Source organism: Serinus canaria, chromosome 4 (genome assembly GCF_022539315.1).
Source record: "Serinus canaria isolate serCan28SL12 chromosome 4, serCan2020, whole genome shotgun sequence".
NCBI lineage: Eukaryota > Metazoa > Chordata > Aves > Passeriformes > Fringillidae > Serinus > Serinus canaria.
This window is the reverse complement of record NC_066317.1, coordinates 9858778-9885816: the sequence shown is the minus strand read 5'-3', so window position 1 is coordinate 9885816 and position 27039 is coordinate 9858778. Positions and strand designations below refer to the sequence as shown.

At 40.6% G+C, this 27039-nt stretch overlaps 1 protein-coding gene across 3 annotated transcripts in view; it reads left to right on the top strand.

Moving 5' to 3' along the window:
- The window catches only part of SLC7A11 (solute carrier family 7 member 11), a 64027-nt gene that overhangs the window by 7650 nt on the left and 29338 nt on the right, over window positions 1-27039 (top strand). For all 3 annotated transcript variants that reach the window (XM_018925044.3, XM_018925045.3, XM_009099901.4), the window contains 4 exons: window positions 3742-3857; window positions 12042-12167; window positions 14241-14340; window positions 17458-17502. In XM_018925044.3, the coding sequence (XP_018780589.1) occupies window positions 3742-3857; window positions 12042-12167; window positions 14241-14340; window positions 17458-17502 (387 nt within the window). The remainder of the gene's footprint in view (window positions 1-3741; window positions 3858-12041; window positions 12168-14240; window positions 14341-17457; window positions 17503-27039) is intronic.

Below are 27039 nucleotides of genomic sequence, written 5' to 3'. Positions count from 1 at the left end.
TGCTGAGTTTGGAGATCTTGTTACATGTAGAACAACTCACTTATACAAAATGACTTTGGGAATGCTCCATCCCCCGCCTCAGGCTGGTTAGGCCTTCTTTCCACTCTTCTGCAATCAGCAGATTAGTCACAAATGAGGCCACAAGCATGATTTCAAATCACAGCTATGTTTACATAACACTGACAAGCCCTAGCATAGACTGTTGAGTTTAAAAGTGCTGATGGTGCTGAGTCATTATGATTCTATAAATCCTTGTGTTGTTTCCAGAGGAAATAATTTTGTACGTCAGATGGTCCAACACAACCTCCCTACAAAAAGGTAATCTTTGAATTAACTGCATAATTTCCATCCAATGTGGTGAAAGGGCAGATGCCTCGACTGTATGAACCTTTTGCCAAGAAAAAAAATCAGGCCGTGGAATGAGACCTATGTTTTCACAGTGCTGTGAACAGCTATATCACTTCACATCAGAGAATCAACAAAAGGGAACAGTATTAAAAATCTTCCTCTTAATCTGCACCTGGTTGGGCAGAGGGAACTTATTAACCCAGGCACAACATCTACGAGAAACCAGACATCATAAATTCCTTTCCTCACAAAATAATTACTTTTTTACGTACAACAGTGTCCCAGGAGTGTTGTATAAATGCTCTTAGTCATCGTGATCTGCCCCACACCCAGAAAATAATCTTGTTGCATGGGAGAGAACATCAGTGGATTCTTTAATCGCCCAATCTGAGAGGCTGTGAGGAAGCCATACGTGTTGTAACTTGCAATGACCAGAGCAGCACTGCTGAAACTGTGTAGAGTTTTATATCTGACCTCTGCATCAGAAAACTAATTGACTGCTACCATCAAAGAACTTGAGACCTCATATCTGTTTATTTTTTTTTTTCAGCAGACAAAGTTGCACACACATGTCTCAGCTAGACTGGTTTTTCTTCTTAAAAATTGCAGGATTATCACACTCATAGGCTGGTGGAGGAGTCGCAACCAAAATAGACATTTCTTGCTCTCATTTATCTCTTTAAAGCTGCTACTTGACAGTGGAGGACACACTTACTGCCCACATACCAATTAGTTCTGCCTTACACTGCATTGCTTCTCACTCAGTGCACTGAGTGTGAACCTTTTTCTCTCCCAAAGCCAGGTCGTGTGTATTTTATACATATTTATGTACCTTTAAAAAACCCCCAACAACTACTTTTCAAACAAGTGAAGACAGCAGTGTGAATGCATTGACTGTAGAGCTTCGCTGTGGTGGTTGCTAAACAAAGGCTGGATGAGAGTGTGCTGCCAGGTGCCTGACTCACCTGTGGTATGTGCTGGGACCCTGCCCTGTTCCTCATCTGGTGTCTTCCTGTGTGCTTGCCCTTCAGTGAAAGCTGGTCACGCACTTTCTACCTGCTCCTCAGCACAGAGCTGTGAGCACTGTAGCAACAGGAAAAGCGTAGAATCAGTAAGGTTGGAAAAGACCTCCAAGATCGAGTCCAGCCATTAACTCAGCACTGCTGTGTCCCTAAACACCCATCTGTGTGGTTTTTTCAGCACTGCTCCATTCTTTGAACTCCCCCCTCCACTGATTGACTGCACTGTCAGCAGCATCTCCCCCAAGGCACGGGAATGTCAGAGGTATTTATTAGAGTTGTAGTTTAGGAGCTATGCATTTAGAAACATAGTGGTATAGATAGCAGTGACTGCTTCTTTAAAAAGGCTTTTCCTTGAAATGGGAGGGCAAAATCCAAGTTCTGGGGAAAGGAGCTGGGATGGAGGAAAAAAGTCTTGGACAGCTCCAAAGATCTGATCTTTCATCTGATCTAGGGTACTCCAGAACCACTTGTGGCAGGCTGCCTGCAGTACTTGAAAGCCAGAAGCCTAGTGATCTTCTGATATGAATTAGAAATATTGCACTGAGGTAAAGTCAGTAAATGTCGGTGAAAATCCAGACAAAATTTGCAAAGCCATTTTTGGCCAGTGAGAAGAACATCCCCATGTGTGGGAGATGCACATGCAGCAGCCCTTGCTCATCCATGCAGAAACTTACTGAGGCAGATTGTTCTGTTCTGTACGCTCTGCAGCTTGGTCCAACACAGTGTGTGAATTCAGGGTTGAGTCATAACACAAAGAAAGTGGGTTTTGTTTCCAGGGTGCAGCTCCCTTGTGGGAAATTCTTTTATTGTTTGATGGAGAACAACAATGTCTCTGCAGAATTTTACAATTCTGATAACACCTGTAAAATTTTACAATTTTACAGGTGAAGTGAGGTGTTGCAGATTTTTTCACAAGAAATTTGCATAGACTCTTGATCAACTCAGAAACCCTTTGAGAATCATGTGTCCTTTAGTCCTATGGTGTGTATGTGATAAACCACAGATGCCACCAGCTGTCCTAAAAAGATTGAACATGTCATCCCAAATGGAACATGAACAGTAACATGCAGGCACAGGCTAAATTGCTACTAATGTGTGTCAGTGCTAAGGCTTCTGTCAAACAATTAGCTTCCCTTGAAGAGAAAGACTGTATGAATATTATGCGGATTTCAAATTTGTAAATGCAACAACGCTGTGGGGTGTTGGAGAGCTTAACTCTTACTATGAAAAGTACTAACTGACCAAATGAAGAAACATTATGTCTTTCTTCATATTCCTTTGTTTTGTGGTATTCTATGGCATACCACAGGGATTTTTGCTTTTACCTGCAGTGCTAGGAAACTGTTAGTCAATAAAAGGAAAAAATTCTGTTTGTGTTTTAGAAAATCCCATTTGAACAATCCCAGAATTTAATAAGAGATCTGTGTAGATTTTGGATGCTTATTTTAGTAAACCAGAATTCTCACTGTGAATGAAATTCATTTGCTTGTGTCTCTGAGGGGTGAGATATATCTGGCCACTAAAATTCACCGACTTCTGTGCAGGGTGTTGCCCACATAATCTGATCCTGGCTTTAGGAAAATTAATCCACAAACACCAGAGGTTTATGTCCAAAAAGGAGACAGAGGAATCCTTTTTGGCTTTGTTCAAATAAAAGGAGAGGCCATGGGGCATGCCCCTGGGATCTCTCAAATTTTTGGAGGGCACAGCCCCCTTTTTATCCTAATTTCCCGTCCCCATTTCCCTTCTCTCTTTCCCCATTGGCTGAGGTACTTGAGAGGTACAGACTTCCTGATATGCCTGATACCAAAGATTTCCTCTAATGTACAACCTTCCCTTTTAATTTTTAATTCTTATGGAATTTAGGGGCTTTTCTTCCTCATTGTTTCTTTCATCTTTCAATGCCTAATTTCATTTATCAGCAAACCTAAAGTTCATTTGTAAAAGCAAACATCTTTTTCCATTCATCAATCAGTGGAATCCTTCCTGTTGTTTCTTTTATCTCCCAGTGCTAGTTTTATCTACCTGCAGACCCACAGCTTGTTTGAAAAGACAAATCTGCCATTCCTCTCACTGGTTATGTTCACTTCAAGTAACCAAGGAGTTATTTTTATTGATACTTTTTGATTATGACTGCTTTGCAACATTGAAGTTATAAGAGCCACCCTGGTAAGAATTGTTGCTGTCAAGATCAGAATCACTGAGCAGTGCTACACTCAGAAGCTGTGGTGTATGTCAGCAAAGCTACAAAAAAGCACCAAAATTAAGGTTCAGAGTTCTCTGATAGTGAAGTTACAGCACGATCCAGTAAGAATAATAACTATGTACTATCACAGATTAATTTTGTGCCTTTGTTTTTCTTTCACTCCAGCCCTGCTGCCACAGCAGTGATATCACTGGCATTTGGACGCTACATCTTGGAGCCTTTCTTTATGCAGTGTGAAATCCCAGAACTTGCCATTAAACTTATTACAGCTGTCGGCATCAGTAAGTGTCCAATTTTAGGTTTCAGGGGAGGAAAAGGTTTTATAAATTGATAAAAAATATAACACACTGAGCAGGTTGTTTCTTGCTTGGTGAAAATCAATAATTACCGTGCATCCAGTGCCAGGGGCACCTGGGTGATATTTTGCCTGGGTGTGTGTGTTTGTGAACAAACACAGGAGCAAAAAGAGCAGCAGACTTTATCAATGGCAGGGAAAATCTACTGTCAAGGCTGATTCTGTTGCCACTTGAATTTATGGCCAAATTTTCATTATTTTTGTAGAAGCAATTTCAGTCCCTAAGAGATGACGAGGCAGTGCCAGAGATATGGAAGAATGATCACCTTCTTTAAGTGCTTTGCTCTACCTTGATTTTAGGAGGCAGCTGAATGCCAAGTATGATGTTACGAAGAAATGTAGTTTTCTTGAGTGCAGACAGCAACATGAGGTCATCTTCCCCAGTCCCACTCTTTCCATCCTGGCAACAATCCTTCTTGAGGCACTTGGGGTTCAGAAAGCAGGAACTGAATTTTGGGAGCAGAATATACAGCCTGGTGCATGGTTGCTGCTGGCTTGTTGTCCTGCACTTGCTAACTCTGTACTTAGTGTCAAAGGGATCATTTAGGGTTACAAAGATCCAATGTCTGCAGTGGAAAGAGGGGCACTACCCTGAGAGCAGAGGCTTTACAGTGTACCTGGGCTGGTGTGGAGGATGCATGCAATGGGAAGGCACAAAAGATGATGGGAATGGGACTCTGGAGCTGGTAGCATTAGAGGCTTGTTTCCAGGTCTGCCTGGTCACAGGTGAGAATGCTCCTTGTGGGCACACACTGGAATTCAGCTGTGCTGGGAGGGAGTGCAGAGTAGACCTGAGTAATTAGTAACAGATTGTTCCTTTAAATTTGCTCAGTGCACAGATCAGAAACAAAAAGACTGGAAAAAGGAATTAAGACATGCAAAATGATCAAAGGCCCACAGGAGACCCCTTCAGTTTTGCACAATAACAGGTTCAGATGACTTTTTTTTCTTCAGGGCAAGGAGTTCAATTGACATTTAAATTTCCAATCTCCAGGTTACTGTGGCTTTTTGTGGGAGCTCTCTTGGTAAGATTTCCTTTCTGCTGGGAGTGTTAAAAAATCAGTATGTGATTGCATTCCTTTCTAACTTAATTATGCACAAACCTATAGGTTTCATAGGAATAATTGAATTAGGAGTTTGAATTTTGAGGTCAATGACTTTTCTCAGCTACATCTGTCTAAAACATTTCAGGGCAAGATAGGAGTGAAACAGATGTTCAGTAACATTAGGGTCACTGAGACAAAAGGAATATTAAGTGAGGACTCCATCAAAACGTTTAGTTAATTGCATGTGATTCAAGCACAATAGGTGAACAATTTGAAATATGTTTTTATTACTTTTAATTTAGGTGAAAATCTGTGTGATAAACCAGGGCTTGGCAAAATAATTGAACAAATGAGTAGCGTTGCAGGGGAGGTGGAATTAGGCTGAAGTAATCACAGCCTAAAGGGAGAGGGCAGGTCAGGTGCTCCTGTTCAGAGTGGGTCTGTACAGCACAGTTAGGGTGAACTGGCACTTCACTGAAAGAAGGGATTCTTGTAGAAAACTTGGAGTGGTGAATGGAATGACACTGAGAAAAACAATGATATGCCAGACTGGGGCTTCATTCTTTGCAGTATTCTCTACAGTGGAGTTTCATATGTAGTAGTTCTTAGAACTTGTGCTGCACTTAAGCTCAGGGGTCCCAGAGTGTTTGCATGTTACCCTTGTGTGGTAAGAATCAGCTGCTGTGGTGGTAGCTGCTACAAATATTTGGCATTGGGCATGTAGGCAGAATGATAGGTAAGATTAAGGTGAGCTGAACAGACACTTTGGAGCCCTGGAGATCTTGTAATCCAATACAATGGTGCAAAAAGTAGAGCATGTTTCCACCTAAAATTTCAAGTTAATCAGAAAGTGAAATGACATGCCTTTTTCTCACCCATGCCTAGTCCCTTTTCCTTCCCTGCTTGGTGAGAGAGCACTGATTGTGTGTATGTCTTCATTGCCCAGGGAAAGGCAGTGGGATGCACCACTGAACTCTGTCCTTGGCTGAGAGTTTTACCTTGTCATTTCTCATTGTACTAGAAAGGAGAGGGAGAAATTTTGAAAAATCTTCTGGTGATCCCCTGATTCCAAACACGATCAGTGTTATCTAAACAATTTCTTACAGATGTTTGTCTAAACTGACCTTAAAATCTCCAGCATGGAAGATTTTTAAACCCTCACTGGTATTGTAGCCCAGTTTTTTCCAACCTTGTCACAATACAGCTGTTCTCTTTCCTTTTTTGTTTTTCTCCCCACCTGTATCTCTATTGATGCATCTGAAACCTATTCTTAAAAGGTTGACTGAGATGGATGCAACCAGAATTATGCTGGGGAGTGGCAAATATTGCTTCTCTACCAGCTGCCAAAAATTATTTCTCATAGAGGGGCTACAGCCATTCTGCTCCCCACCTCTGTGCCTCTTCAGTGGAAAAGGAAAGACAGTGCAGAGGAGATGTAGATCAGGTGAAAGTTAAAATGCTACTACTGGACATGGTGACATTTAAAAAATCCCTTGTTCTTACTTTATTATTTATAGGAAAAAGATATATGCTGGGCACAAAATTCCCCTCAAAATCACCTGTTCAGAGCAATCTTGAACAATCTGTAAAAACAAATTTTCTGTTCCACAATATACTGCTTTCATTTTTAGTTGCCTTTATTATGGTTCTTCTCTTTTTACCATGACCAATCAACCAAAATGTCCAAACATTTCAATGTCTCCATAGAGAGAAGGATTCTCATGTGGAGTCTCTATTCAGATGCCACAGGTTTCTGAACCTCTGAGCAAAACCTTCCTGTTCTTTTCAAACTTATAAATCACTTGAATTCACTTGGTGTTTCTTAAAAAAATCTTCACAAGGAGAAAAACCTAGCTCAAAAACTGGATATGCAGATCTCAATTTGTCAGTCTGCCATAAACATTTTCTCAACTTGGTTAATTTAACTGTATGTGAAAGAGAAGCAGATGTCTCAAAAATTTTTATTACAGTACCCATTTCCTGGACTCGTAGAATGGTTTAGGTTGGAAAGGATGTTCAAGATCACCCTGTCATGGGAAGGGACATTTTCCACTAGATCAGGTTGCTCAAAGCCCAATCCAACCTGGCCTTGAACACTTCCAGAGACAGGATATCTAATTGTTACAATTTTATGAAAATAAATGGCCAGGTAGAGGAGAGAGAAGCTGGATGTGCTTCAGCACAGGGAAGGACAGCTGAAGAAAATGCAAGCAGGAGACTAGCCCTTCTAACTCCCCACTTTGTTCCAGCAGGTCAAAATAGCTCCAGGACACAAAGCCAAGGGATGTTGTCAACCTTTGTTCTGATGCTGAAGGTAGTCTTTTTAGGGGAAAGAGTTTAAACTTAGTTTTTCTCTTGAAGTGAAAGTGGATAGAGTCCTCCATATTTATTGTTTCTTGACATGAAGAAACATCCTGTCACCATGCCTATCACTGCAAAAAAGGCCCTATATTCATATATTGCTTTATTTGTATCTATTAATTCTTTTCCTAATGGTGAGCTTAAATAGAATGGTAACAGGAAGGGATAAATTGAACCATGCAAAGGTATCAAACTCTTCTATCAATATGTAGCCCAAATAGAACTGAGCCTTTTCCAGACTTTTCACATGGCCTCTGTATCAGAAAGCAGATTAACAGGTTTCAGCCATTAAAAACTGTGAGACTGAAAACCACTTACCAGCTCACATGAGTCCTTGCACTAATTCATAAGTGTATTTTGGGCATTTTACACTGCAATAATATATAATTTCCCCTTTTTTTTTTTTTTTTTTTTTTTTGAGAAGTCTGCTAGCAAACTCAAATACCCCAAACTTTGGCTGTAAAAGTTTTGCTTGTAAACTGTGGTTAGCTGTAGGTCTTTCAGTGCTTGCTGGCAAATGCTCCAGCCCCAAGTTTTATTGGTCTAGGTGAGTCTATAATTAGATACCCTTTTCTCCCTCATCATGGCAGATGTTGCAGATGCCACTCTCTACTGCTGACAGTTGTCAGACAAGCAGTTTACATTAAAACATCTCTTGGCTTGCAGGGATCTGCTCTGATATGCTCTTGCAAATATGCTCTGATAGGTGCTCTTGTGCTTCCTGTGACTTTTAATTGGCTCATTAGGGTCTGCAAATTGAGGGTAGTTTTTGGCGATTTTTGAATGCCTTAACCCTAAAAGACTGAAAAGTTATGGGAGAGCAGTTTTCTTGGTCTCCTGCTGAGGCAATGGTACAAACATTCTGAAAAGTAGGCCAGGATGTAATGCTCGCTGCTGCTTCTCCCATTAGATTTTGTTATCTGTCTATAGCTGTGTCTGTGGAAGGAAGGGGATTGTGAAAAACATGCTTGGTGTTTCCATTGTGTTTGATTGTTCATGTACCCCTTTTTGTTCTCCCTCCACACTACTCTTGGTTAGGATTCATCTTAGCAACGTGTTTAGTTTAGGTGATCCTCTGTGCTCCCCATACAGAGGAGAAAGAGAGGAGAGAGGAACTTCCTGAAGGTAAGCTATCTCATCTGGGATAGGCATCTCACAGACGTATTGTTATTCATCCTCTGGAGCTAACTGCCTCTTCATTGAGAATGCAGCCACACTTTATGCCTGACTTTTAGTTAGAAAAGTTAGACCTGAGTCCGCCTTTCACTTCCCCTTTTCTGAGAAACTGCTGCTCCTTCAGATATTTGCTGTGATCCCTTATCAAAGTGCCTGCAATCAGTTTCTCTAAATATCTCCAACAGGCCCTATTCTGAAGAGGGATGTTGACTAATGGCCATAGTCCCAGAATATAATGTCCTTCCTGAGCCCTGGCACAGCTGTCATCATCTTTTCTTGCTTTTTAGCAGCTCTCTTCATGACTCCACTTCCCCATTGCCTTTCACTACCCAGCTGCTAACACAACCAGTACTATGGTGCTGGCACATGGTACTGGTGTAAGCCCCACATTTCTAGACAAGTGTCCTGCACAAGAACCATTAACACTGAATATTTTATTATAAAATACCACTACTATTATTATTATTCTACAATAAGCAAGAATGCATTTATGTTTATTACTATTATTACTATTACTGAATTATTACTATTGCAGTCCTCCAAGTCTGCACTTGCCCTTGTGAAGGACTACCAAAGGACATTTTTATCAAGGGATTCTTTACAAGGGACTTTTACAAGGGACTTATTTACAAACAAGGACACAGTAAGGTGTCCTGGTTTCAGGAGTTTCAGGTTAGAGTTAATTTCTTCTCAGTAGCTATTACAGGGCTGTGTCTTGGATTTGGAATGAGAATGGTGTTGGTAACACGCTGATGTTTTGGTTTTTGGCTAAGTCCAGTTTACCATAGTCAAGGGCATTTGTTCCCTGCCTCCATGCTCTGCCAGTGAGGAGGTTCACAAAAGAAACTGGGAGGGAGCACAGCCAGGACAGGTGATCCAAACTGACCAAAGGGATAATCCACACCATAGAGCATCATGCCTAGTATATAAACTGGGAGGATTTAAATGAAAGGGCATCTGATCTGGGTTTGGGGACGGGGACTCTGGCTCTGTCCAGTGAGTGTTGAGCAGTTGTATTGTGCAGCACTTGCTTTTTTCCTTTTTGTTGTCATAATTATTACTATTATTATCCTTTACTTTCTTACTGTGTTTTACTTTGTTTTCAATTATTAAACTGTTCTTATCTCAACCCATAAGTTTTATTTTGATTCTCCTTCTCATTCCAATGGTGGGTGCAGGGAGAAAGGGGGGAGTTGAGCGAGCAGCTGTCAGGTTTAATTTCCATTTAAACTGTGACAACAGGATGAGAGGAAATGGCTTCATACTGGAAAAGGGCTGGTTTAGATTAGATATATGGAAGAAATTTTTCTGATGTGGCTGGTAAGACACTGGCACAGGTTGTCCAGAGAAGTTGTGGCTAATCCATTCAGAGAAGTTGTGGCTGACCCATTCCTGAAGTGTTTGAGGCCATACCATCCAGTAACATCCTCATATGTGCATCAGGAAGGTGAAACCAGTGCATTAGAAGACCTGGAGGAGCTCTCCCCACTCATGTTACCTACTCTGACCTGTGTAAGGTTGACAGACTAATTGCTGCAGTCAACTTGAACTCTTAGTAAACTGGGTATCAAATTGCAGATTCTCTTACAAAAAACTCCTCCTTGATATTTCTTGTGCTCTGGTCCATGCCTGGGCTTGGCATGAATACAGAAGTATTATATCCTGAGTCTTCTAGGAAAATTAAAATAAGCTAGTGCTTGACTAGGACACTAGATTTTTCTTTTTATAACTTAAGGACTTTTGGTCAAATGAATATTTTAAATATATTTTGTTTAAATAACAGTTAGTCTTGTTGGTAATCAAGCCTCAGGGAAAGAAGGGGAAAGTCAAACAGCACTATTATTAGTCAGCAACCTAAAGGGATCTTTCAAAATTTAAATGAGTCAAGATATGTCAATGTAATATTGGAGCAACAGAGTAATGAATCAGGGCCCTGGGATTTTCTGTTGCCTGTCAAATATAGGTAGGAAAAAAAAAAAAAAAAGTGTTTGGGTCTCAAGTGAAACGTTGTGGAAGTCTAAGAGGTTTTTTTGTGACTTCAGAACACTTCAGCTCTGAAATATGGTGAGAGACAGAACTGAGTAAAGATTTTGATCTCCAAGATCATTTTCTGGTGAAAAAATTGTGTTAGGTGGTGTTGTGAATACATATTGACTTGTAAATTGCTCATTTGAGAGTGGAACTGTCTCTCTCCCAAATAAAAAGTCTAGAAAATACATTTTTTTCCTCTTGGAATTTTTATTTTATTAAAAATATATGAAAAATACATTGGGATCCAGATTACTTGGAATTTTCTCCCACTTCCATTAAACTCAAACTACTTTCAGTTGAAATGAGAAGACTTTTAAATGTTTTTTAACCTCACTGGTGAAGAGAAACTGTATAAAAGACTTGAGATAAATCCATGGGGTTTTTTTCCAGAAAACCTTTGCCATGCCAGATTTACAATGCTAGCTCCTACAAACTAGCAAATTGTGCTTTTGTGTGTCTTGAGATGTGTGATATGGCTGATGATTTACACAAACTGTTGCTCTTGAGAGAGCTTGATTTACAGGAGGATTGAGATGAGGAGCTTCTTCCTTGGCTCCATATGATGGCAAGAAAGAGAGGAGCATGCTTGACCATGTTTACCTGGAGCAGCAGGGGAAAGAGATTGTAAAATGCAGTAAGATGGCTCCCATCTTCCATTCTTTAGGGAGATTTTTGTTTTTAATTTCTAAATTTCTGCTGTTTAAGTAAGCTAGAATAAGTGGCACTAAAGTGACAGGACTTGCCCTCCTCCTGTCAGTCAGTGCTGTAGGACATGCTAGAAGATGCTGTTCCTGACCCAGAAGGAGATGCAAGCTGAGCAGGCAGGATGGAAATACCCTTCTCACTGATTTCTCCACATGCTGGTGAGCTGCAGACCTGGGCATTGTTTTCAAGAAGTAAAAGGTCTCTGTTTCTCCACTGATTCCTAGCAAGAGTGGGCACAGTACCTGCACTCTGGCCCTCCTGCATCTCTGGTGGTGCAGCAAAAAGGGGGGAGAACGTGGAAAAGAGGACCAGAGGTTAAGAATTTACAAACTTATGTGTGGCCTAAATGAGGGTGAGAAAGTTCAATATGGTTATTTTTATTGTTTCATGAAAAATGCAAATCTCTACTCAAAGCAGCAGTGACAAAGAAATCTGGAGTGACAAGAGCTGGGCAATTAATTTCTTTCATCTGAAGAAGTGTCCTGCCATCCAGTTGTCTACCAGCAGCTGACAGTTCTGGGTCAATGAAGCTGCAATTTGGTGTGAAGGATGGCGGGCAGAGAAGGAACAGAGGGATGGTCTGTGCAGTGGGTGAGGCACAGGGGCTCAGCTCAAGCCTTTGGTGTGGTACCTTGAAGGGGGATGGGAGAACAGGGAGGACAAGAGCTGAAGAGGGTTATCAGGGTGCATATCCTTTAATGCATCAGGATCTGTTGTTTGTGTGACCTCTCTGCTGGCAAAGAATTTTGTGACAATTATTTCTTTCTGACTTTTCTTTTTCCCCCTCACAGCACTGGTGATGGTCCTGAATAGCACAAGTGTCAGCTGGAGTGCCCGCATTCAGATGTTCCTCACCTTTTGTAAGCTTGTAGCAATTCTGATAATTATAGTCCCTGGAGTTATCCAGCTAATTAAAGGTATGAAATGAAAAGTAAATGCTTTAAAAGAGCTTTTATCTTTACCCTCAGCAGTCTTTCCCCACTTGCCTCTGCCACATAATGCTTATAGCAGCAAAATCTCTTAATTAGTCTGTGCTTGCTTAACTGAGGCTCTGTATTGTCATGTCATTGATAAGAAGTGGAACTATGCTGGGATGAACTGGTATTTCCTTCAGCATGCCAGTGAGACTATTCCAATCAGACTTGCTTTTCCGAGGAGCAAATGGACTGCTCTTCTCTGTAATCTGTCTTTGGCCTGAACTTTGTGAAAGGGGCAGGATGGGATTTAAAGGCAGGTGCACATGCACCTCCCCAGAGCACATGCCTAGCCCAGGCAGGATGGCTGCTCTGGCTGTCCTAGTCCCTAGTCATGGTACTGAGTGTGGTGTTTGAGGGGGCTCCCAATTCATAGAACCCCAAAATCACACGGTGGTTTGGGTTGAAAGGGACCTTAGAGATCATCTAGTTCAAACCCTCTGCCATGGGCAGAGATATCTCCCACCAGGCCGTGTTTCTCAAAGGCCCATCCAAAGCCTTGAACACTTTCAGAGCATCTTGGGCAGCTTCTCTGGACAATCTGTTCCAGTGCCTCATCACTGTCACAGTGTGGATTTTTTCCTGACACTAATGTAAATATGTCCTCTGTCAGTTTATAGCTATTTCCCCTTGCCCTGTCCCTACATGCCCTTGCAAAGGCCCTCTTTTCACTGACAGGTGCTCAGCTACCTGTAGAGACTTTCCCATTCCAGCCCTCTGAGCAGCAGGTGTGAGATGGTGACAAGCCCCAGGTCACCTTCCCTACAACAACCACACCGAGCACAAGGAGCCATTCAGCACACAGGGGCAGAGCAGGGAGCCCTCCTGAGTGCATTGGTGGCAGATTTTATCTAACAAAAGCTGTCACAGTTTTGGGCTATGTCCCACCCAAGTGAAGAGCACAGTGTTGGTCTGTGCAGTGAGCTCAGTTGGTCAGGGACAGGTGCCTCTCTGTGGTTAATATAAAACTCTGAAATAAAGGTTTTTCTGTGTAGTACTCTGCTGATTCACTATTTTTGTTTTCTTGTTTTTCACTTTCTTTCTGGCACTTGCAATGCCGTTTCCTGTTGCACATGACAAATGAAATGTGCAAAATTTCTTTCTGTTCCCATCCACCCCACTTTTCCTAGACCTTTGGAGCAGGTCAAACTCAGGTTTGCTTGGGGGTTGTTGCCCTGAAGTAGCTCAGCTAGTGTCCCTGATTCTCCACTGGGACCTTCTTCTGGCCTCAGTTTCTCCCTTAACCAAAAAGCCTCTGCTTCAATGGGAATTTTGACTGAGAGCTTAGCAAAAACAGAGCAAAGGGTAGAGGATTTGGCTCATTGCTAATTTAACTCTGAGTTAATTAGGTTTCTTCCTGCTCCATATCTGTGGAGGATCATTGCTTCTCAGGAAATTTAGGAAGTGGTAGGGACATTTTACAAACCATAAATCACTTTGTAAATGAATGAGACCATAACAAAAGTGTTGCATATTTACATGTATAGGTATGCAGATAATTCTTACTCGATGTAATATTAATTCAGTATTGATTATCATGGTAGAGGGTTACTAAACTCATTTTTCAATGGTAGAAATGTTTAAGATTTTGGGTTTATTTATCTTATAAATGTTTTTTCTGAATGAAATGCCAGCAAAGTTCCTTCTGATTAAAATGTTGAACAAGTGAAATTTTCCACATCAAAAACTGCTGAGCTCTTTCTGCTCTTTCATGTTGATGTAAGTCACTGCTGGAAATGACAGAGCAGTGAGTGCCATCGAGCTCAGCATGCTTCGAAAGAAAGGAATAGGTCAAATTCTCCTGTTGCATGAATACAGATTCCACAAAGCCTTTTACAATTGCTGGCAGATTATGGCTGCAAAGGTTGGGTCAGAATTTAAGGTCAAGGGCAGAACTTCATGTCAGTGAACTGTTAGGTGATTAAATGTTCCATGATGTGTTATATATATTTTTTTAAGCAGTTATGACCAAACAGATTATTTTTCAACTTGTTTTCTATTTTGTTGATTTTGCAGGAGAAACACAGCACTTTAAAAATGCCTTTGCAGGCAATGATGCCAGTGTTATGGGATTACCACTTGCTTTCTATTCAGGAATGTATGCCTATTCAGGCTGGTAAGTGGATGAAACTTACACACATTTGTCCTGAAAACAAACACTAATGCTCTTTAACAAAGCTATTTATTTATATGGATCAATGAGTAGCACAGTCTACATCTTCTGCCAAGCTACATCATACAGCTGGGGTAGCTGTCACCACTGTTCCATATGCTCAGTGGTCATTGTGCAAGCAGCTCTGCAAAGGAAAAATTTTCTTTTTCAGTGTACAATATATAAACATGCACTGACCACCACAATAATCACTCTACATGAAGGGAATAATCTTCATTTTTTCATAAATATTTTATTAAAAGGATAAAAGTACTGATGAAGCTTTAATTATTTTGAAGAAGCCAGTAATTATATAAAAAACAAATCTATGATTCTGTTACAAAGTGGCCCTTAGCCTTGTTTTGTAAAAGCAGTATTTGACAATAAGAAACAATGAGATTGGTATGGTCCACAAAACAGAATAAAAATCTCTAGATTTTTACACTTCTTGGTCTGAGAGATTTGGACCATACTTAAATGAAGTGCAAGTGGCTCCCACAAAAGTCAGGTGTGATTGTCTGTGAGCAAAAGTACGAGAATCTACCTTCAGGTGTCCTGCTTAGGACTTTCAAGTTCTTTCTCTCTTTTCCCTCCAAAGTACACAGCAGCTGGTTTGAAAGGTGCTGCTGCTTCTGGAATCTGCCTTTACAATTTATTCCTGCTCCTGAGGGCTCGGCGTGGTGCAGTGCCAAAGGGCTTTGGCGGCAGGAGCCTGGGGGAAGGAAGCAGACTACAGTGCACAGAGTGGGCTTATTTTGAGATAGCTTTGTCTGCAGGTCTTCCCTTTGCTCTCCATAGCCTCGCAGGCAGCTAAGTCCCTTCCCTTGCACAAAAGGCGAGGGCTGCAAGATAAGGGGTTTATTTATTTAATGTGAAAGGACACTGGGCGAGCACTGGAGTTCTCTGCCGGTCTGTAACTCCCTGGTTGCAGGAGCATTGCAAATGTGCACACGGAAGTATGAACAGAACTTTATGTACTAAATGGCAGCGGGGGAAGAAACCCAAGAGAGTCCAAAGCCTTTATCTGGGATAGATATGGAAGAAAAGAGCCTGGCATTTTGAAGCCTCAAAGAAATGGAATTGATTATGTGGAGAATCTCTACTTTCTTCCCCCTTTCTCCTATAACTGACTCTGTCTCTCATATCCATGCAAGTGATGGTTTCTTACTTTTTAAATATTAACCTAAGTTTTTGTATGAAAGTAATTTCAAAAGCTCTTTAATATTATTCAGTTTCTTTCCTTCAAAATGCTTAATCAAAAATACTGTTATTCTGTTGCTTCTTTCTCATTTTTCGCATAACTGTTCAAAGCCTTGCAATAAAAATTACATTTTTTTTCCTGTTTACACCTTCTGACTTTTATTTCAAGGTCCTTATTTGCTACTTATAAAAGAAATTAGCAGGAAAAAGACCTAATTTGCCTAGTGGTTCTTCCCAGCTGTCTATTTTTCTTTCTCATCAGCTAAAATTCATCACCTCATCACAGAGGAGCAGACCATTAAGTGGAGTGACAATATCCTTGCACTATCAGTTTCATGGGGCTAAATCCATGCAATTAGCTGAATCTGAAGGAGTGTTGGAAGTGTTGGTGATGTGTCCTTGGATGCAGGCAGAATTTTATACACAGCTCACAAGACTGTTAACTTTTAATTGTTAACTTTTAAAGATACAGCTTTGAAGAAAATAAAATCAGTATTTCTTCTGTGTGTGGGTTCATCCTGCCAAGAGCAAGTGTAGACTATGCGGTATGTAAAATGCTGGCTGAAAAAGTGGAGAAAAGAATGCAAGGAAACATGCCTTTGCATCAATAAAAGGACTGATGCAGGGCTATCACAGAACCTTAAATATAAGTTTTTCCAATCCCCCTGCCAAGGATAGGGAGACTTCCCACTAGACCAGGATGCTAAAAGCCCCTTGAACACATCCAGGGATGGGGCATCCACAGCTTCCTCAGGCAACCAGTTCCAGTGCTCCACCACCCTCACTGTAAAGACATTCCTCCATATATCTAACCTAAATCTTCTTCTGTGCTCCTTGCACTTCAAAGTTTAAAAACAAGTACTGATGTTTTTTGCATGAAGTGACAAAGAATTTCATGCACAGTCACAAAATCACTATTTTTGAAAAGCCACGAGCCAGGGTTAACTTATTCTGCTAACCCAGCTCTGCTCCAAGACTCTTGATGGGGCAAAGCTCCCAGACTTCCTGCCAGGTTGGTTACCAGTGGTTTATTCACCGCAGCACTGCTGGCTCAGGTGCCATTTGTCTTTCTGCACAAGAGCAGAAGGCCAGCATAGGTGCTGTGTGGAGTGCTCTGTTTCATTAGGCAAGATCTGACTTTGTCTCTGAGCCAGGCACAGCTGTGATCCAGCCAGGCACAGACTGAGTGCTAATAAATGCAGAACAGAGGGTTCAGTGGCCTTGAGGCTCATGGTTGCTTTGTATGCAGGGCTGTGCCTGGTGAGCAGCTCCTATCAACTCCCACACAGAGCTCTCCCTTGGATGCTGCTGGAGTTTGATCAGAGTGCAGCCTGTACTGGAGGTTGTGCAAAAGCACGCAGAGCTAACAGCCTGTGTTTGAGATTCTGTGCAACAAACTCGTGTGAAAGTTCTTGGTTTAGGAGGGGTTTTCTAAGGCTTTGGTTGTTTGTATTGTTAAGGAGCCATCCCTGAGTACTCTGATGAGACTTTTTGCCAATATAACCTGAAACTGTAAAAGCCAGCAAACACAAATGGAATATAAAGCTTGAAGTGTGCATGTGTGTGTGAATGTATGGAATTAGGGTAAACCATTAACTGTGTAGTATGTCAGGGGAAAAAAAAATTAATTACACACTGACTTTACATCATCACTGCCTTTTTCTTTTCCCACTTTGCTGTCTTTTCTGAGAATTCCCCTCCTGAGTGTGAGGATAAGGGAAGGTTAAATATCACTCTCCTTAATCCAAACATGGGCCTGCAAAGCCTACTGTAGTTAACAGCAGTGCTTAACTAAAAGCATCTTCTTGATTATTAGTGAAAGAAATACAGAATAAAAATATAAGAATAAATCTTATAATGCATTTTATAACTGTTTTCTAGGTTTTACCTCAATTTTGTTACCGAAGAAGTGGAAAACCCTGAAAAGTACGTACTTAATGTTTTGCTTGACTCTTGAGAAATGGTCATGAAATTGAAAATGTTATAAAAGTAGTGATCTTCAGAAGTTCTGTATGCTGGTCAAGCTATTTGCCTTCCAGCAGATCTGGTGTCTATTTGAATTGCAACTGCTTGAAAATTTGCTATTTTTGGTCTGTTGTGACCTTATTATGTATTCTGCTTTTATCTGCACTGAAAGTGAAAAATTAAGGAGATTTTTAGGGCTCTTGGTCTCCTCCTCAGGATATGACTAACTATGAGTGGCTCCTTTCAGTGGAAGCTACTGATATCCTGTCAGGGAAATCTTGCCCAAGAAACTTATCTGCTGCAATATTTGTCAGTTTTGCTGTCTTTAAATATTAATCAAATACTTAGTTCTACTTGTTTCAGATGTCTCAGAAATGCAGGATCTTGAATACATGTCACAAAGCATCCAATCTAATTAAACTGAACAGGGGATATGGGTTGGAGCCTGTTTCAAATCAGAGCTGAATATTCCCACATCACCTGCCTGTAAAACATGAAAACTTGTCCTGTTAGGGAGAGTTTGATTTGTCCCATCTATTTTGGTAGATGTGTTTTGGTACGTGGGGCCAGTAATAAAAGGCTACTAACTTCTAAAAGTTAGAGAAAATGTGTCTTTCCAGATCAATTTGTTTTCCTTGAGGAAAAGAAACTATTTAATTGATAAAGAAACTATTGGCTAAATTTTCTTAGGTTTAAAATAAGATAGCTGGCTGGGTACCAAATTACTTATTGTTTTAAAAGGACCCCCAGCACTGTACACTCAGATAATATGAATCTGAGACATATAGGGAAAGAAAACCCCAAGCCATTGACTGGGAGCGTGCAGAAGATTTTTGTTGGTTTCTTTGAAGTCTGAACCAAACCTGGTACTATTTCAGAGACCTGAAATGATAAGGAAATGGATGATAAAACATGAGGCTGGTAGAAGCACTGGCAGATTTCCATTGTTTCAGTGACTTTGGGATGTGTTGTGTGTTAGCTGACTCTTTGATGTGATCTGGATATGTAGAGTGAGAATTGTGTGACCGGAATCTGAGGCCAGACAAAATAGAAAATACTGCAGGTAGGAAATACTGCATTGCTATTTGTGAGTAATCCTTGTGACAGATATCCATGTACAAATTGGTTCTTCACTGGTAATCTTCAGTTCTGATGAAATGCCATTTTAGGTGCTGTGGTTTAGTAAAACATGACTCTGGATGTATTTAAAATGTGTAGATGTGGCACTTGGGGACATGGTTTAGTGGTGGACTTGGCAGTGCTGGTTTAATGGTTGGACTCACTGGTCTTAGAGTTCTTTTCCAACCTGAAGGCTTCTGTGCTTGTAAGTAATTTGTGTCAGTGGAGAGCAGCTGGCTAAAGGTTCCCAGGCCTGGGACACACATGAACTCAAGCTGGATGATCTAGGGTTTAACTACCAAGGATCTGTTCTCTTTAAAAAATCATGAGAGGTAGACACAAAAAACAAAAGACAACCTACAGGTTTGTTTACTTTTGAAAAATTGTTGTGTGACAGACTGATTTTAAGTGTGAAACTAAATGTAGCTGTGAAGGGATTCTGGTCCAGGACATCTGGTACTTCAGGAAATTCTGGGGAGATAGGTGAGGATCCAGAGTCTTGGTGGTATGATTAAATTCAGCTAGAAGCAATATAATTTGTAAATTATCATGTGATTACCACCAGTACTGTGTGATCTTTTTAAATGTGCAGATGTCTACACCCTTTGTGACTTTTCATACACTTCTGTGTCTCTGCAGTTCTTTTAACTGGAATTCTTGGTAATTTTCGTTATAGCTATTTTTATATATGTTGAGTTTTTTGTGACTTAAGTCAGAGAAGTGCCTATTTTTGAACATTTTGCTCTCTGCTGAATAGGACAGAAAAACATAGCTCATCTCTCTTCTAGAAGTTAAGAATCCCTTGAAGCATAATATATCTCAGCTAAGAGAAGTGGTGCTGGTTCAATTCTGATGGTTTTTTTCCATTGCAGCTAAGATGTGAGGGAAGAAAACTGTCTTTTCCCATCTCAGGAGAACTTCTCTGTTCTCCAGGTTATCCTTGGAGAGCTGCTGAAGTTATGTGTGCTGCTAGTGAGGATGTAGGACTGGAGGGCAAACCATGTAACATGGCTGGTTTAGTGTATCCCAGGATGGCACTGGAAAAAAAAAAAAAAACCCAGCTCAATATTACATGTGCAATGTTATCACAAGGCTCTTAAAACTTCCCTTCATCACTCCTCCTCTTGAGGCTGCACTTTGAGAGGATGAGTAGATCCCAATCTCCATGCAAAGGAGATTCTATTCTATAATATAGAATAGAAGAGAGTGGCATATTAAAAATTACTAAATAAGTGGCAGGTGATGATGGGGCAAATGGATTGCTACTGTATGTGCTGACAGAGACCTCTGCACCACCTGTAAGTGGGGATTCTGGACTCCCTTGAGCTGAAATAAGCAATTAAATGAAACATTTGGAACATATTTTTTATCTGGTTGTCACCTGTGAATGGCACTGTTGGAAAGATGTCCTGACCCAAGGGCTGTTCCACCATTGCTCCCAAAGCTACCGGGCAAGGGAATAGTGTGGATTAATCTCAGTCTCAGCTCCCACTAAACCCAATGCAAATATTAGATGAGCTACTAATTGTCCTGCTGTTGTAGGCATTTATTAAGACTAAACTGAATTTTATTTTATTTTTTTAACTTAAAATGCTGTCTTTCATTCTTGCTGTGAGCCTTATGGTAAAGGTTGCACTGAGCAACCTGGTCTAGTGGAAGGTGCCCCTGCCCATGGGTAGGGGGCTTGGAGCTACAACTTTTAGGTCCCTCCCAACCCAAACTACTCTGAGACTCTACTGTATTGTACTTCTGTGTTGGTATGATGTTGCTGATTTTAAAAAGGAAGAGGAAGGTACAGGCTTGAACCACTTAGAGCTTGTAACAGCTCCAGATGTGCAATTTGAAATGTTTTTCAATGGTCAGGATGCAAATTACTTACAGCAGAAGAGGTGAGCACAGTGTCTTCTGCCTTGCAGTTGTCAAAGTAAATATTTGCCTGAGAATTGGTCACAGTTGTGTATTTCCAGATGTGCAACAGCTTTGGAAGTAGCTGAGGAGAATGATCAGCTCCATTCCCATGTGAACCAGCAGGCTGCAAACCCCCAGTGAATGTCCCAAGGGGATGTGCCAGGTTTACAGCAGCGGGATGGCAGGAATGCTCTAGCAGAGAGTGGGGGTGGGGCTTTGAGCAGCCTGGTCTAGTGGAAGGTGTCCCTACCTATGGCAACAAGATTGGAACAGGAAGATCTTTAAGCTCCCTTCCAACCCCAAACATTCTGTGGAGGTGGGCCCTAGAATATATCCTGAGATGTGTAGGAAGGAGGAAGCACCTGCTATTAGACAATAAGTTTCCCAGATAGGGATTGCATTTCTCTCTGTGGTGTATGGCACTAGGAAGACCTTTTGGAATATGGCATGTGTCATTGGGAATGCAGGAGAGAGGCAGGGAAAGGGGGATGTTCGTGCCCTTGCCCAGTCCCCTTTGTGCTCCAAGCAGCTGTTTGTAGAGGCAGGAAGGGCTTTGGAGGCTGTGGGAATCTGTGGAGGTGCAGATGCCTGCTCAGGTGCAATAAATTCCACACTTAGGTCTATAAGTAGGATAAATCCTCTGGATCGGAGACACTGGTGTGCCGAGAAAATATGAAACCCTGGAGAGGGAGAGCAGAAACAGAGACAGTGGGAATGAGCAAAGTAGGAACAAGGGGAGCAAGCACCCTTTACAGTACAGAAGGGAGAACAGAAAAGACTTAAAAAAAAATCTCAAAGTGAATGTCATTACTTTTTGAACAGAGTTTTGGAAGTAGTGTTGAATTCTCACTTTGGAAATGCCGCTGTTCCTTCTTTTGTGTAAGGACATTATTATAACCCCAATTATCACAAGATGTAAAAGTAGCTGTTTCTGTCTCTTACTAAACCCCCTTTTGATGTCTCATTTTTAAGCCTGAACTAATTTCTTTATTCCTCTTTGTTCAAGTGCTTCTCTCATGCAGCTATTAGTAGGACCTAAAGAAACATGAAGTTAATGTTTATTTTGGAAGGAGTTGTGGTTGCAGTCTTAATGTACAATTTTTTAAAATAGCCTGAAATATTTTTATTATCAAGAACATGTGGAACAATATTAAAGTGTGGCAACAGAATTCTTTTCCTTTTTTTTTTTTTAATTATGCTTTGCATGTACAGGCTAGGTCAATAGCAATTGTTGTTTCAAGTAAACTACCTAAATAATCCTTGAGGCAAAGCTTCACCAAACAAACTTGGGCAGCCACATCACCTGCAGCTTTGATCTTTTTGATTTTCTTACACTATAAGGATCAGTCTCAAACTGGTCTTATTGTTAAATAATAAGTGAAAGAAGGAACAGCCAGTTCTCTGAGAGAGTTTGTGATCTGAAAATTGACAGGAGCCTTGTTGTCTGGAGCAGGAAATTTAGAGGACTAAAAATCCTGCATGTTGAACTTCCAGGTTAATTTCTTGTCCCTAGTCTTTGATCTCATCTGTATTCTTGAGCACCCACTTTTCTTTTCTCAAGAAACAGGCTGAGGTTTTTAAATAAAGACTCTGAAAGCAGCTCATGCCTGAAGAGCACTTCCCTCTTGCCTTCCTAGGCTGAGCAGAGTCTGGGATCAGTGCTATAGTTCATCAAGAGTTTTGGCAGCCTCCAGATGAGAACACAGAAGTGTTTTCACATCACAGCAACACCTTCAGAGCCCTGTCAAAGTCAGAGCCAGGCTGTGTCAGATGCTGGCCAAAGAGAATCTCACTTTAACAAAATCGTGCTCCATCCTCACTATGAGTAAGTGATTGGCCTGAATGCTTCAAGTTGTGAAGATTAGGCTTGTGTTGGAAGAGAGAGAAAATATTATTTCACTTTAAGGGGAGGGAAACTTAGACTCAAATTCCTTACTGACTTCAAGGCTGTCTGTCATCAAGTGGGCAGCTTGAGAGAGATGTTAATTTATAGCCCTTGTTTTACTAAATAATTTTTTTTTTTTGGCAGTGTAGGTTTTCGTTGGTGACGTTGAACTTAAAAAATGTTTTTCATTTAGTGAACAAAAATAATAGAATTTAAAAGGATGTGGATTCTGAAAACATTTTACAGCATAGATTACTTTGCAGTTGCAGTTAAGTACAACTGCTATTTGGCATAATCCTTTCTTTTTTTGTCTCTCTATCTCTTTTTTTTTTTTTTCCATTTCTCCCCCCCCCCCCCCCCCCACCTTATTGAACCATTTCATTTGCAAATATTTCATTTCTGTTTGTAAAATAACTTGGGTCCAGCCCAGGCAATCTATCATTGTTTAAAAAATTACACAGTGCAAAGAACATATTATTGAGATGTATAGTGTTTATAAGTGTGGCCTCAGATGGATAAATCATGTCTTGTGCTGTTGAAAAACCAAGAAATGAATTGCTTTGCTATGACCTTGGGGTCTGAGATCAGTCAGTTTGTCTATTAGATTTTTCCAGTGTTCTTCTCACTTCATTTATTCCTTCTTCTCCAAAGCACCAAGAAACAGTAGCTGTATAGCAAGTCACCAGAGCTTGATATCATCAGACATTTTATAAAATCAGGATATCAAAATGTTTGATAAATTCTATTTTTATACTGCTTTTAAATAATGTGGATGCCATGTCTAGCTAATGTGTGCAGCCCATTCATTCTAATTATAGAATCAACATTGCATCTATGAGGACTGAGTGGGAGAAATAAAATATTAGGGGTGTTTTCTTCAATCTGTCTGAGCATTATAGAGATGCAGATGGATGGGAGGGGAATGGTGGCTGAGATGCTACAACACTTCCAGCTCCTTTTTTATTTGTAGCCGTGTGATTTTTGGCACTTCTCATTAAAATGCAGCCCCCTACCAAAGTCAGTCAGAAACTTGAATTGCACTGTTGCTTATTGTCAATCTAGCCACTGATTAGGGATCAGATTCACAGTAAGCAAAAGAGTAAAAAATCTTTTCAGTGTTAATTGAGAGGATGCAAACCTTTGCTATTTCTGCCTCTCTGCTTCTTACATTTTTTGGTTGTTATTTTATAATTTAATGACAAGATGTACTCTGAAGAGGAATATTAATAACAGCACTCTTAGACACGAGAAAGGTTTATCCTCTTGGTGTTTGAAATCTTTCTTGTGTCATTACATTCTGCTTATTCCTAAAAAATACTTTTGACTCTAATTCATTTTCTTCATGTCAGGCCACAGTGCCAAATATTCAGTGCAGAAGTTATAGGATTACATTGTGATATTTTACCTGAAGATAATCAAAAGAGACAAATGCTAATCTTTCCAGGATTTTGTAAAGCCCATTTGCTCATGTGAACCCATCAGATTACCTTAAAGGGAAAACCAGGTCAGTGAAGTGAGCATTTGCATTTTTTCCTCTATATATTATTTGTGTCTTGGTAGTTTTTTTGCCCTTGAATACTTACTCTTCATCACAGAGTGAGGATGTTCTAATTAGCCTCCCCCCAGCTATTTTTATGTCTCTTTAATAGAAGTTTTATACTTTCTAAATTTGGCTGTATCTAACAGGATTGCAGTCTGCTTAAATTCTTTCAGTTATCTGGGAGGCATCTCAGATGAGGTGTCCAAACCAGGTGAATTCAACAACAATTTCTACAGTTTATTTGTGCCCTCTGCAAGTGATAAAATCACGTCTTCAGATCTAGAAAATCCTTTAATGGGGAGCTGAATCTGCCAAATAAAGAAAGCTAATTAATTTACTAGCTCAAATGTACTTTCACAAAGTCAAGCATGGGTTTTGCTATTTGTAAAATGTATGAAAAATATTTAATTAAGAATGTAATTCAGTAGTATTTGTGTGTGTTTGAGAGGGACAAATAGACAATTACTAGCTCTCAGGGGAGTTGACTCACCAGCTGTTCTTAATAAAATGAACTTTCCTTTACTTTTGCTTGCTCCCTAATCTTATTAGCTCCTTACTATGACTCACATCTTCAGCTCATTAATTATTGTTTCTTTTAGAAATTACTAATAATTCATTTCTGAAACAAAGCATTTCAGTCTTGGATGCATGTTTTAATGTCAGATTTCTGACATCTCAGTATGGGAACAAACTCTTCTCTCTTCATAAATTTATTTTATTCTTTTTAGTTGGAGGATGGCGCTCTTGCTGGAAGTTGGAAATTCTCTTATAAGTGGGACTCAAATATCCTGAGTTGCTTTGCCTTTATTTATATTCTATCTTGACTATTAGTTTGGGAGATTTTAGACCAGGCTTCTCAGGGTCCCATCCAACCTGGCCTTGAATACTCCTGAGTTCTGGCTCCAACATTTCTCTCTTCACTCTTGCACTAGTTTGAGAGCAAATTGGTAAGAGACTCCACATCAGTTCTACAATTTAATAGGAAAATTAAAATAAATGAAAAAAAAAAAATAGGCTTAACCTGGCAGAGTCAGAGTACCACCTGACACCCTGTGGGTCAGGGTGTTGGTAGCAGTCCCATTAAATGGTGGCTGCAGCCCTCCTGCAGTGACAGGTCTGGTTCTGCTGAAGTGGTGACCTTGTAGAAAGGTCTGGTCTTCCTCTGAATGTCCAGAGGTGGTTATATAGCTCTTGTCCTCTGGGAATTCAGTAGATAAGGCTGCTTGCAGTGTTCCAGTTCTCCAGTTGTATCCAGGTAGGAATGCTTGGCTCCTCCTCCTGGGTGGAGCTTCTCACAATGGGATGGTGTAATTTTAAGAGTCATTGAGTGAAGCTTGCTGGCCCATTAGCAGAAGATATCCCCAGGAGTTATCAGGGATGAGACATGGAAGAGATAAAGAACACTGCCACACCTGGTATTTAACAGGTGGTAACAGAATACATACTTTTGGTTCCATCTTACATTGTAACCTAAGACAACTCTCCATCCCACCCCTCAGGAGATGTGCCATAAATGCCCTAACTTTGACAAACTGTTGGCTCTGCTGACAAAAAATGTGATTGAGTCACATGTGATACACGCAAATGATTCAAGGGTTGTAACTTGCTTGTGAGCCCTAATTGGGTTCTGTCTGTGACAAGAATTGTTGGGGGTCACTGAATCCACAAAATATTTCCAACCAGAGGAAGAAGTAAAACTGCGATTTTAATGTGTTAGCAGCTTGAGGAAAAATGGGGAAAGAGTCAGAATGGACTTGAATGGTAACCCAAACTAAAATCCAAATAATTGGTTTCTTTCTTTTCTTCGTTAACTTCAATTACATTGGACTGGATTTTTGGATTTGATAGTGAGGATTATCCTGTAGTCTTGTAGTGAAGACATTTCTTTGGCCCTGTAATTTTTGAGAGTTTCAACATAGTAGCTACCATATATAATTGAGAATGCAGATTTGGTCCTTCTGTTTTTATTTTCCTTATTCTTGGCTGTTGAATGCAAATTCCTCCCGCCACACCTGAGTGTCCCCTGGCCCGTAGGTGCATGAGGTCCTACTTCACAGCAGTGCTGTGTCACAAGAGAGAGGGACTAGAGAGCACAGCTGGATCCAGATGTATGCAGAAAGCACTGCAAATCCCCTGCCTTGTCTTTGACAGATGCACCTTGTGTCTGAGCAGTGCTCTGAATTCACCAGAGCAAGAGATGCAGGCAGCAGAGGGTCTGGGGAGATGACTCACTGCCTGAATTCACCTGTCATCTGGGTGATCACAGGGAGCAAAGGCTCCAGCAGCAGGGATAACAAAAGGGCTGCAGGTTTCATTGGGCACTATTCCTCTTCCTTTCCTCTGGACAGGCAGAGGCAGGCACTGTGTGTGCCTGCTGCTTTCCAGAGGCTGCGTCTTTCCTTAGGCATTTAGTTAGGGACTGACCTAATGGATGCTGTTCCACTCTATGATGTTCAGGGATGTGTACATGACACACATTCAATACATATGATCAGATATTTTAAATTGTTTTTCCTTTTCCCACGTGCAGTTGCTTTTTTTCCCCCTACCCCATCTTTTGGGGGGTGTTTATGTCACTGTTGAGTCATGTGGTGAAATTCTACGCCATGGGAGAGATGACCCTCAGGTGCTGTATCTTTGTCATTGTCAGCTGCTTTCTAAACCCCAGTTTGGTTCAGCTGTCTTCAGGTCTTTCTAACTCCTACTTCCACTTTATTATATTTCTGTTTTATGTAAAAAAAAAAAAGAAAAAAAAAAAAGAAAAGAAAAAGAAAAGTGCTGTTCTGTTTAGAAATTGACTGCAGTGAAGAGAGCGACCTGTGGCAGGGTTTAAACTGATATGTGTCAGTCAATATGTGAAATTTAGAAAAATTAGAAAACAGAGTGATGTAATCTATAGTGTATCTGTAAAGATTTCAAAAATGTACCTTGATCGTTAATTAAGACATTAAGGATGTCTTATAAAACTGCAGTTGAGAAGACTAATAATTCACTATTGAATGAAACAAGGCAAGGTCACTTGTATAATTGCCTGTTCTAACATTTA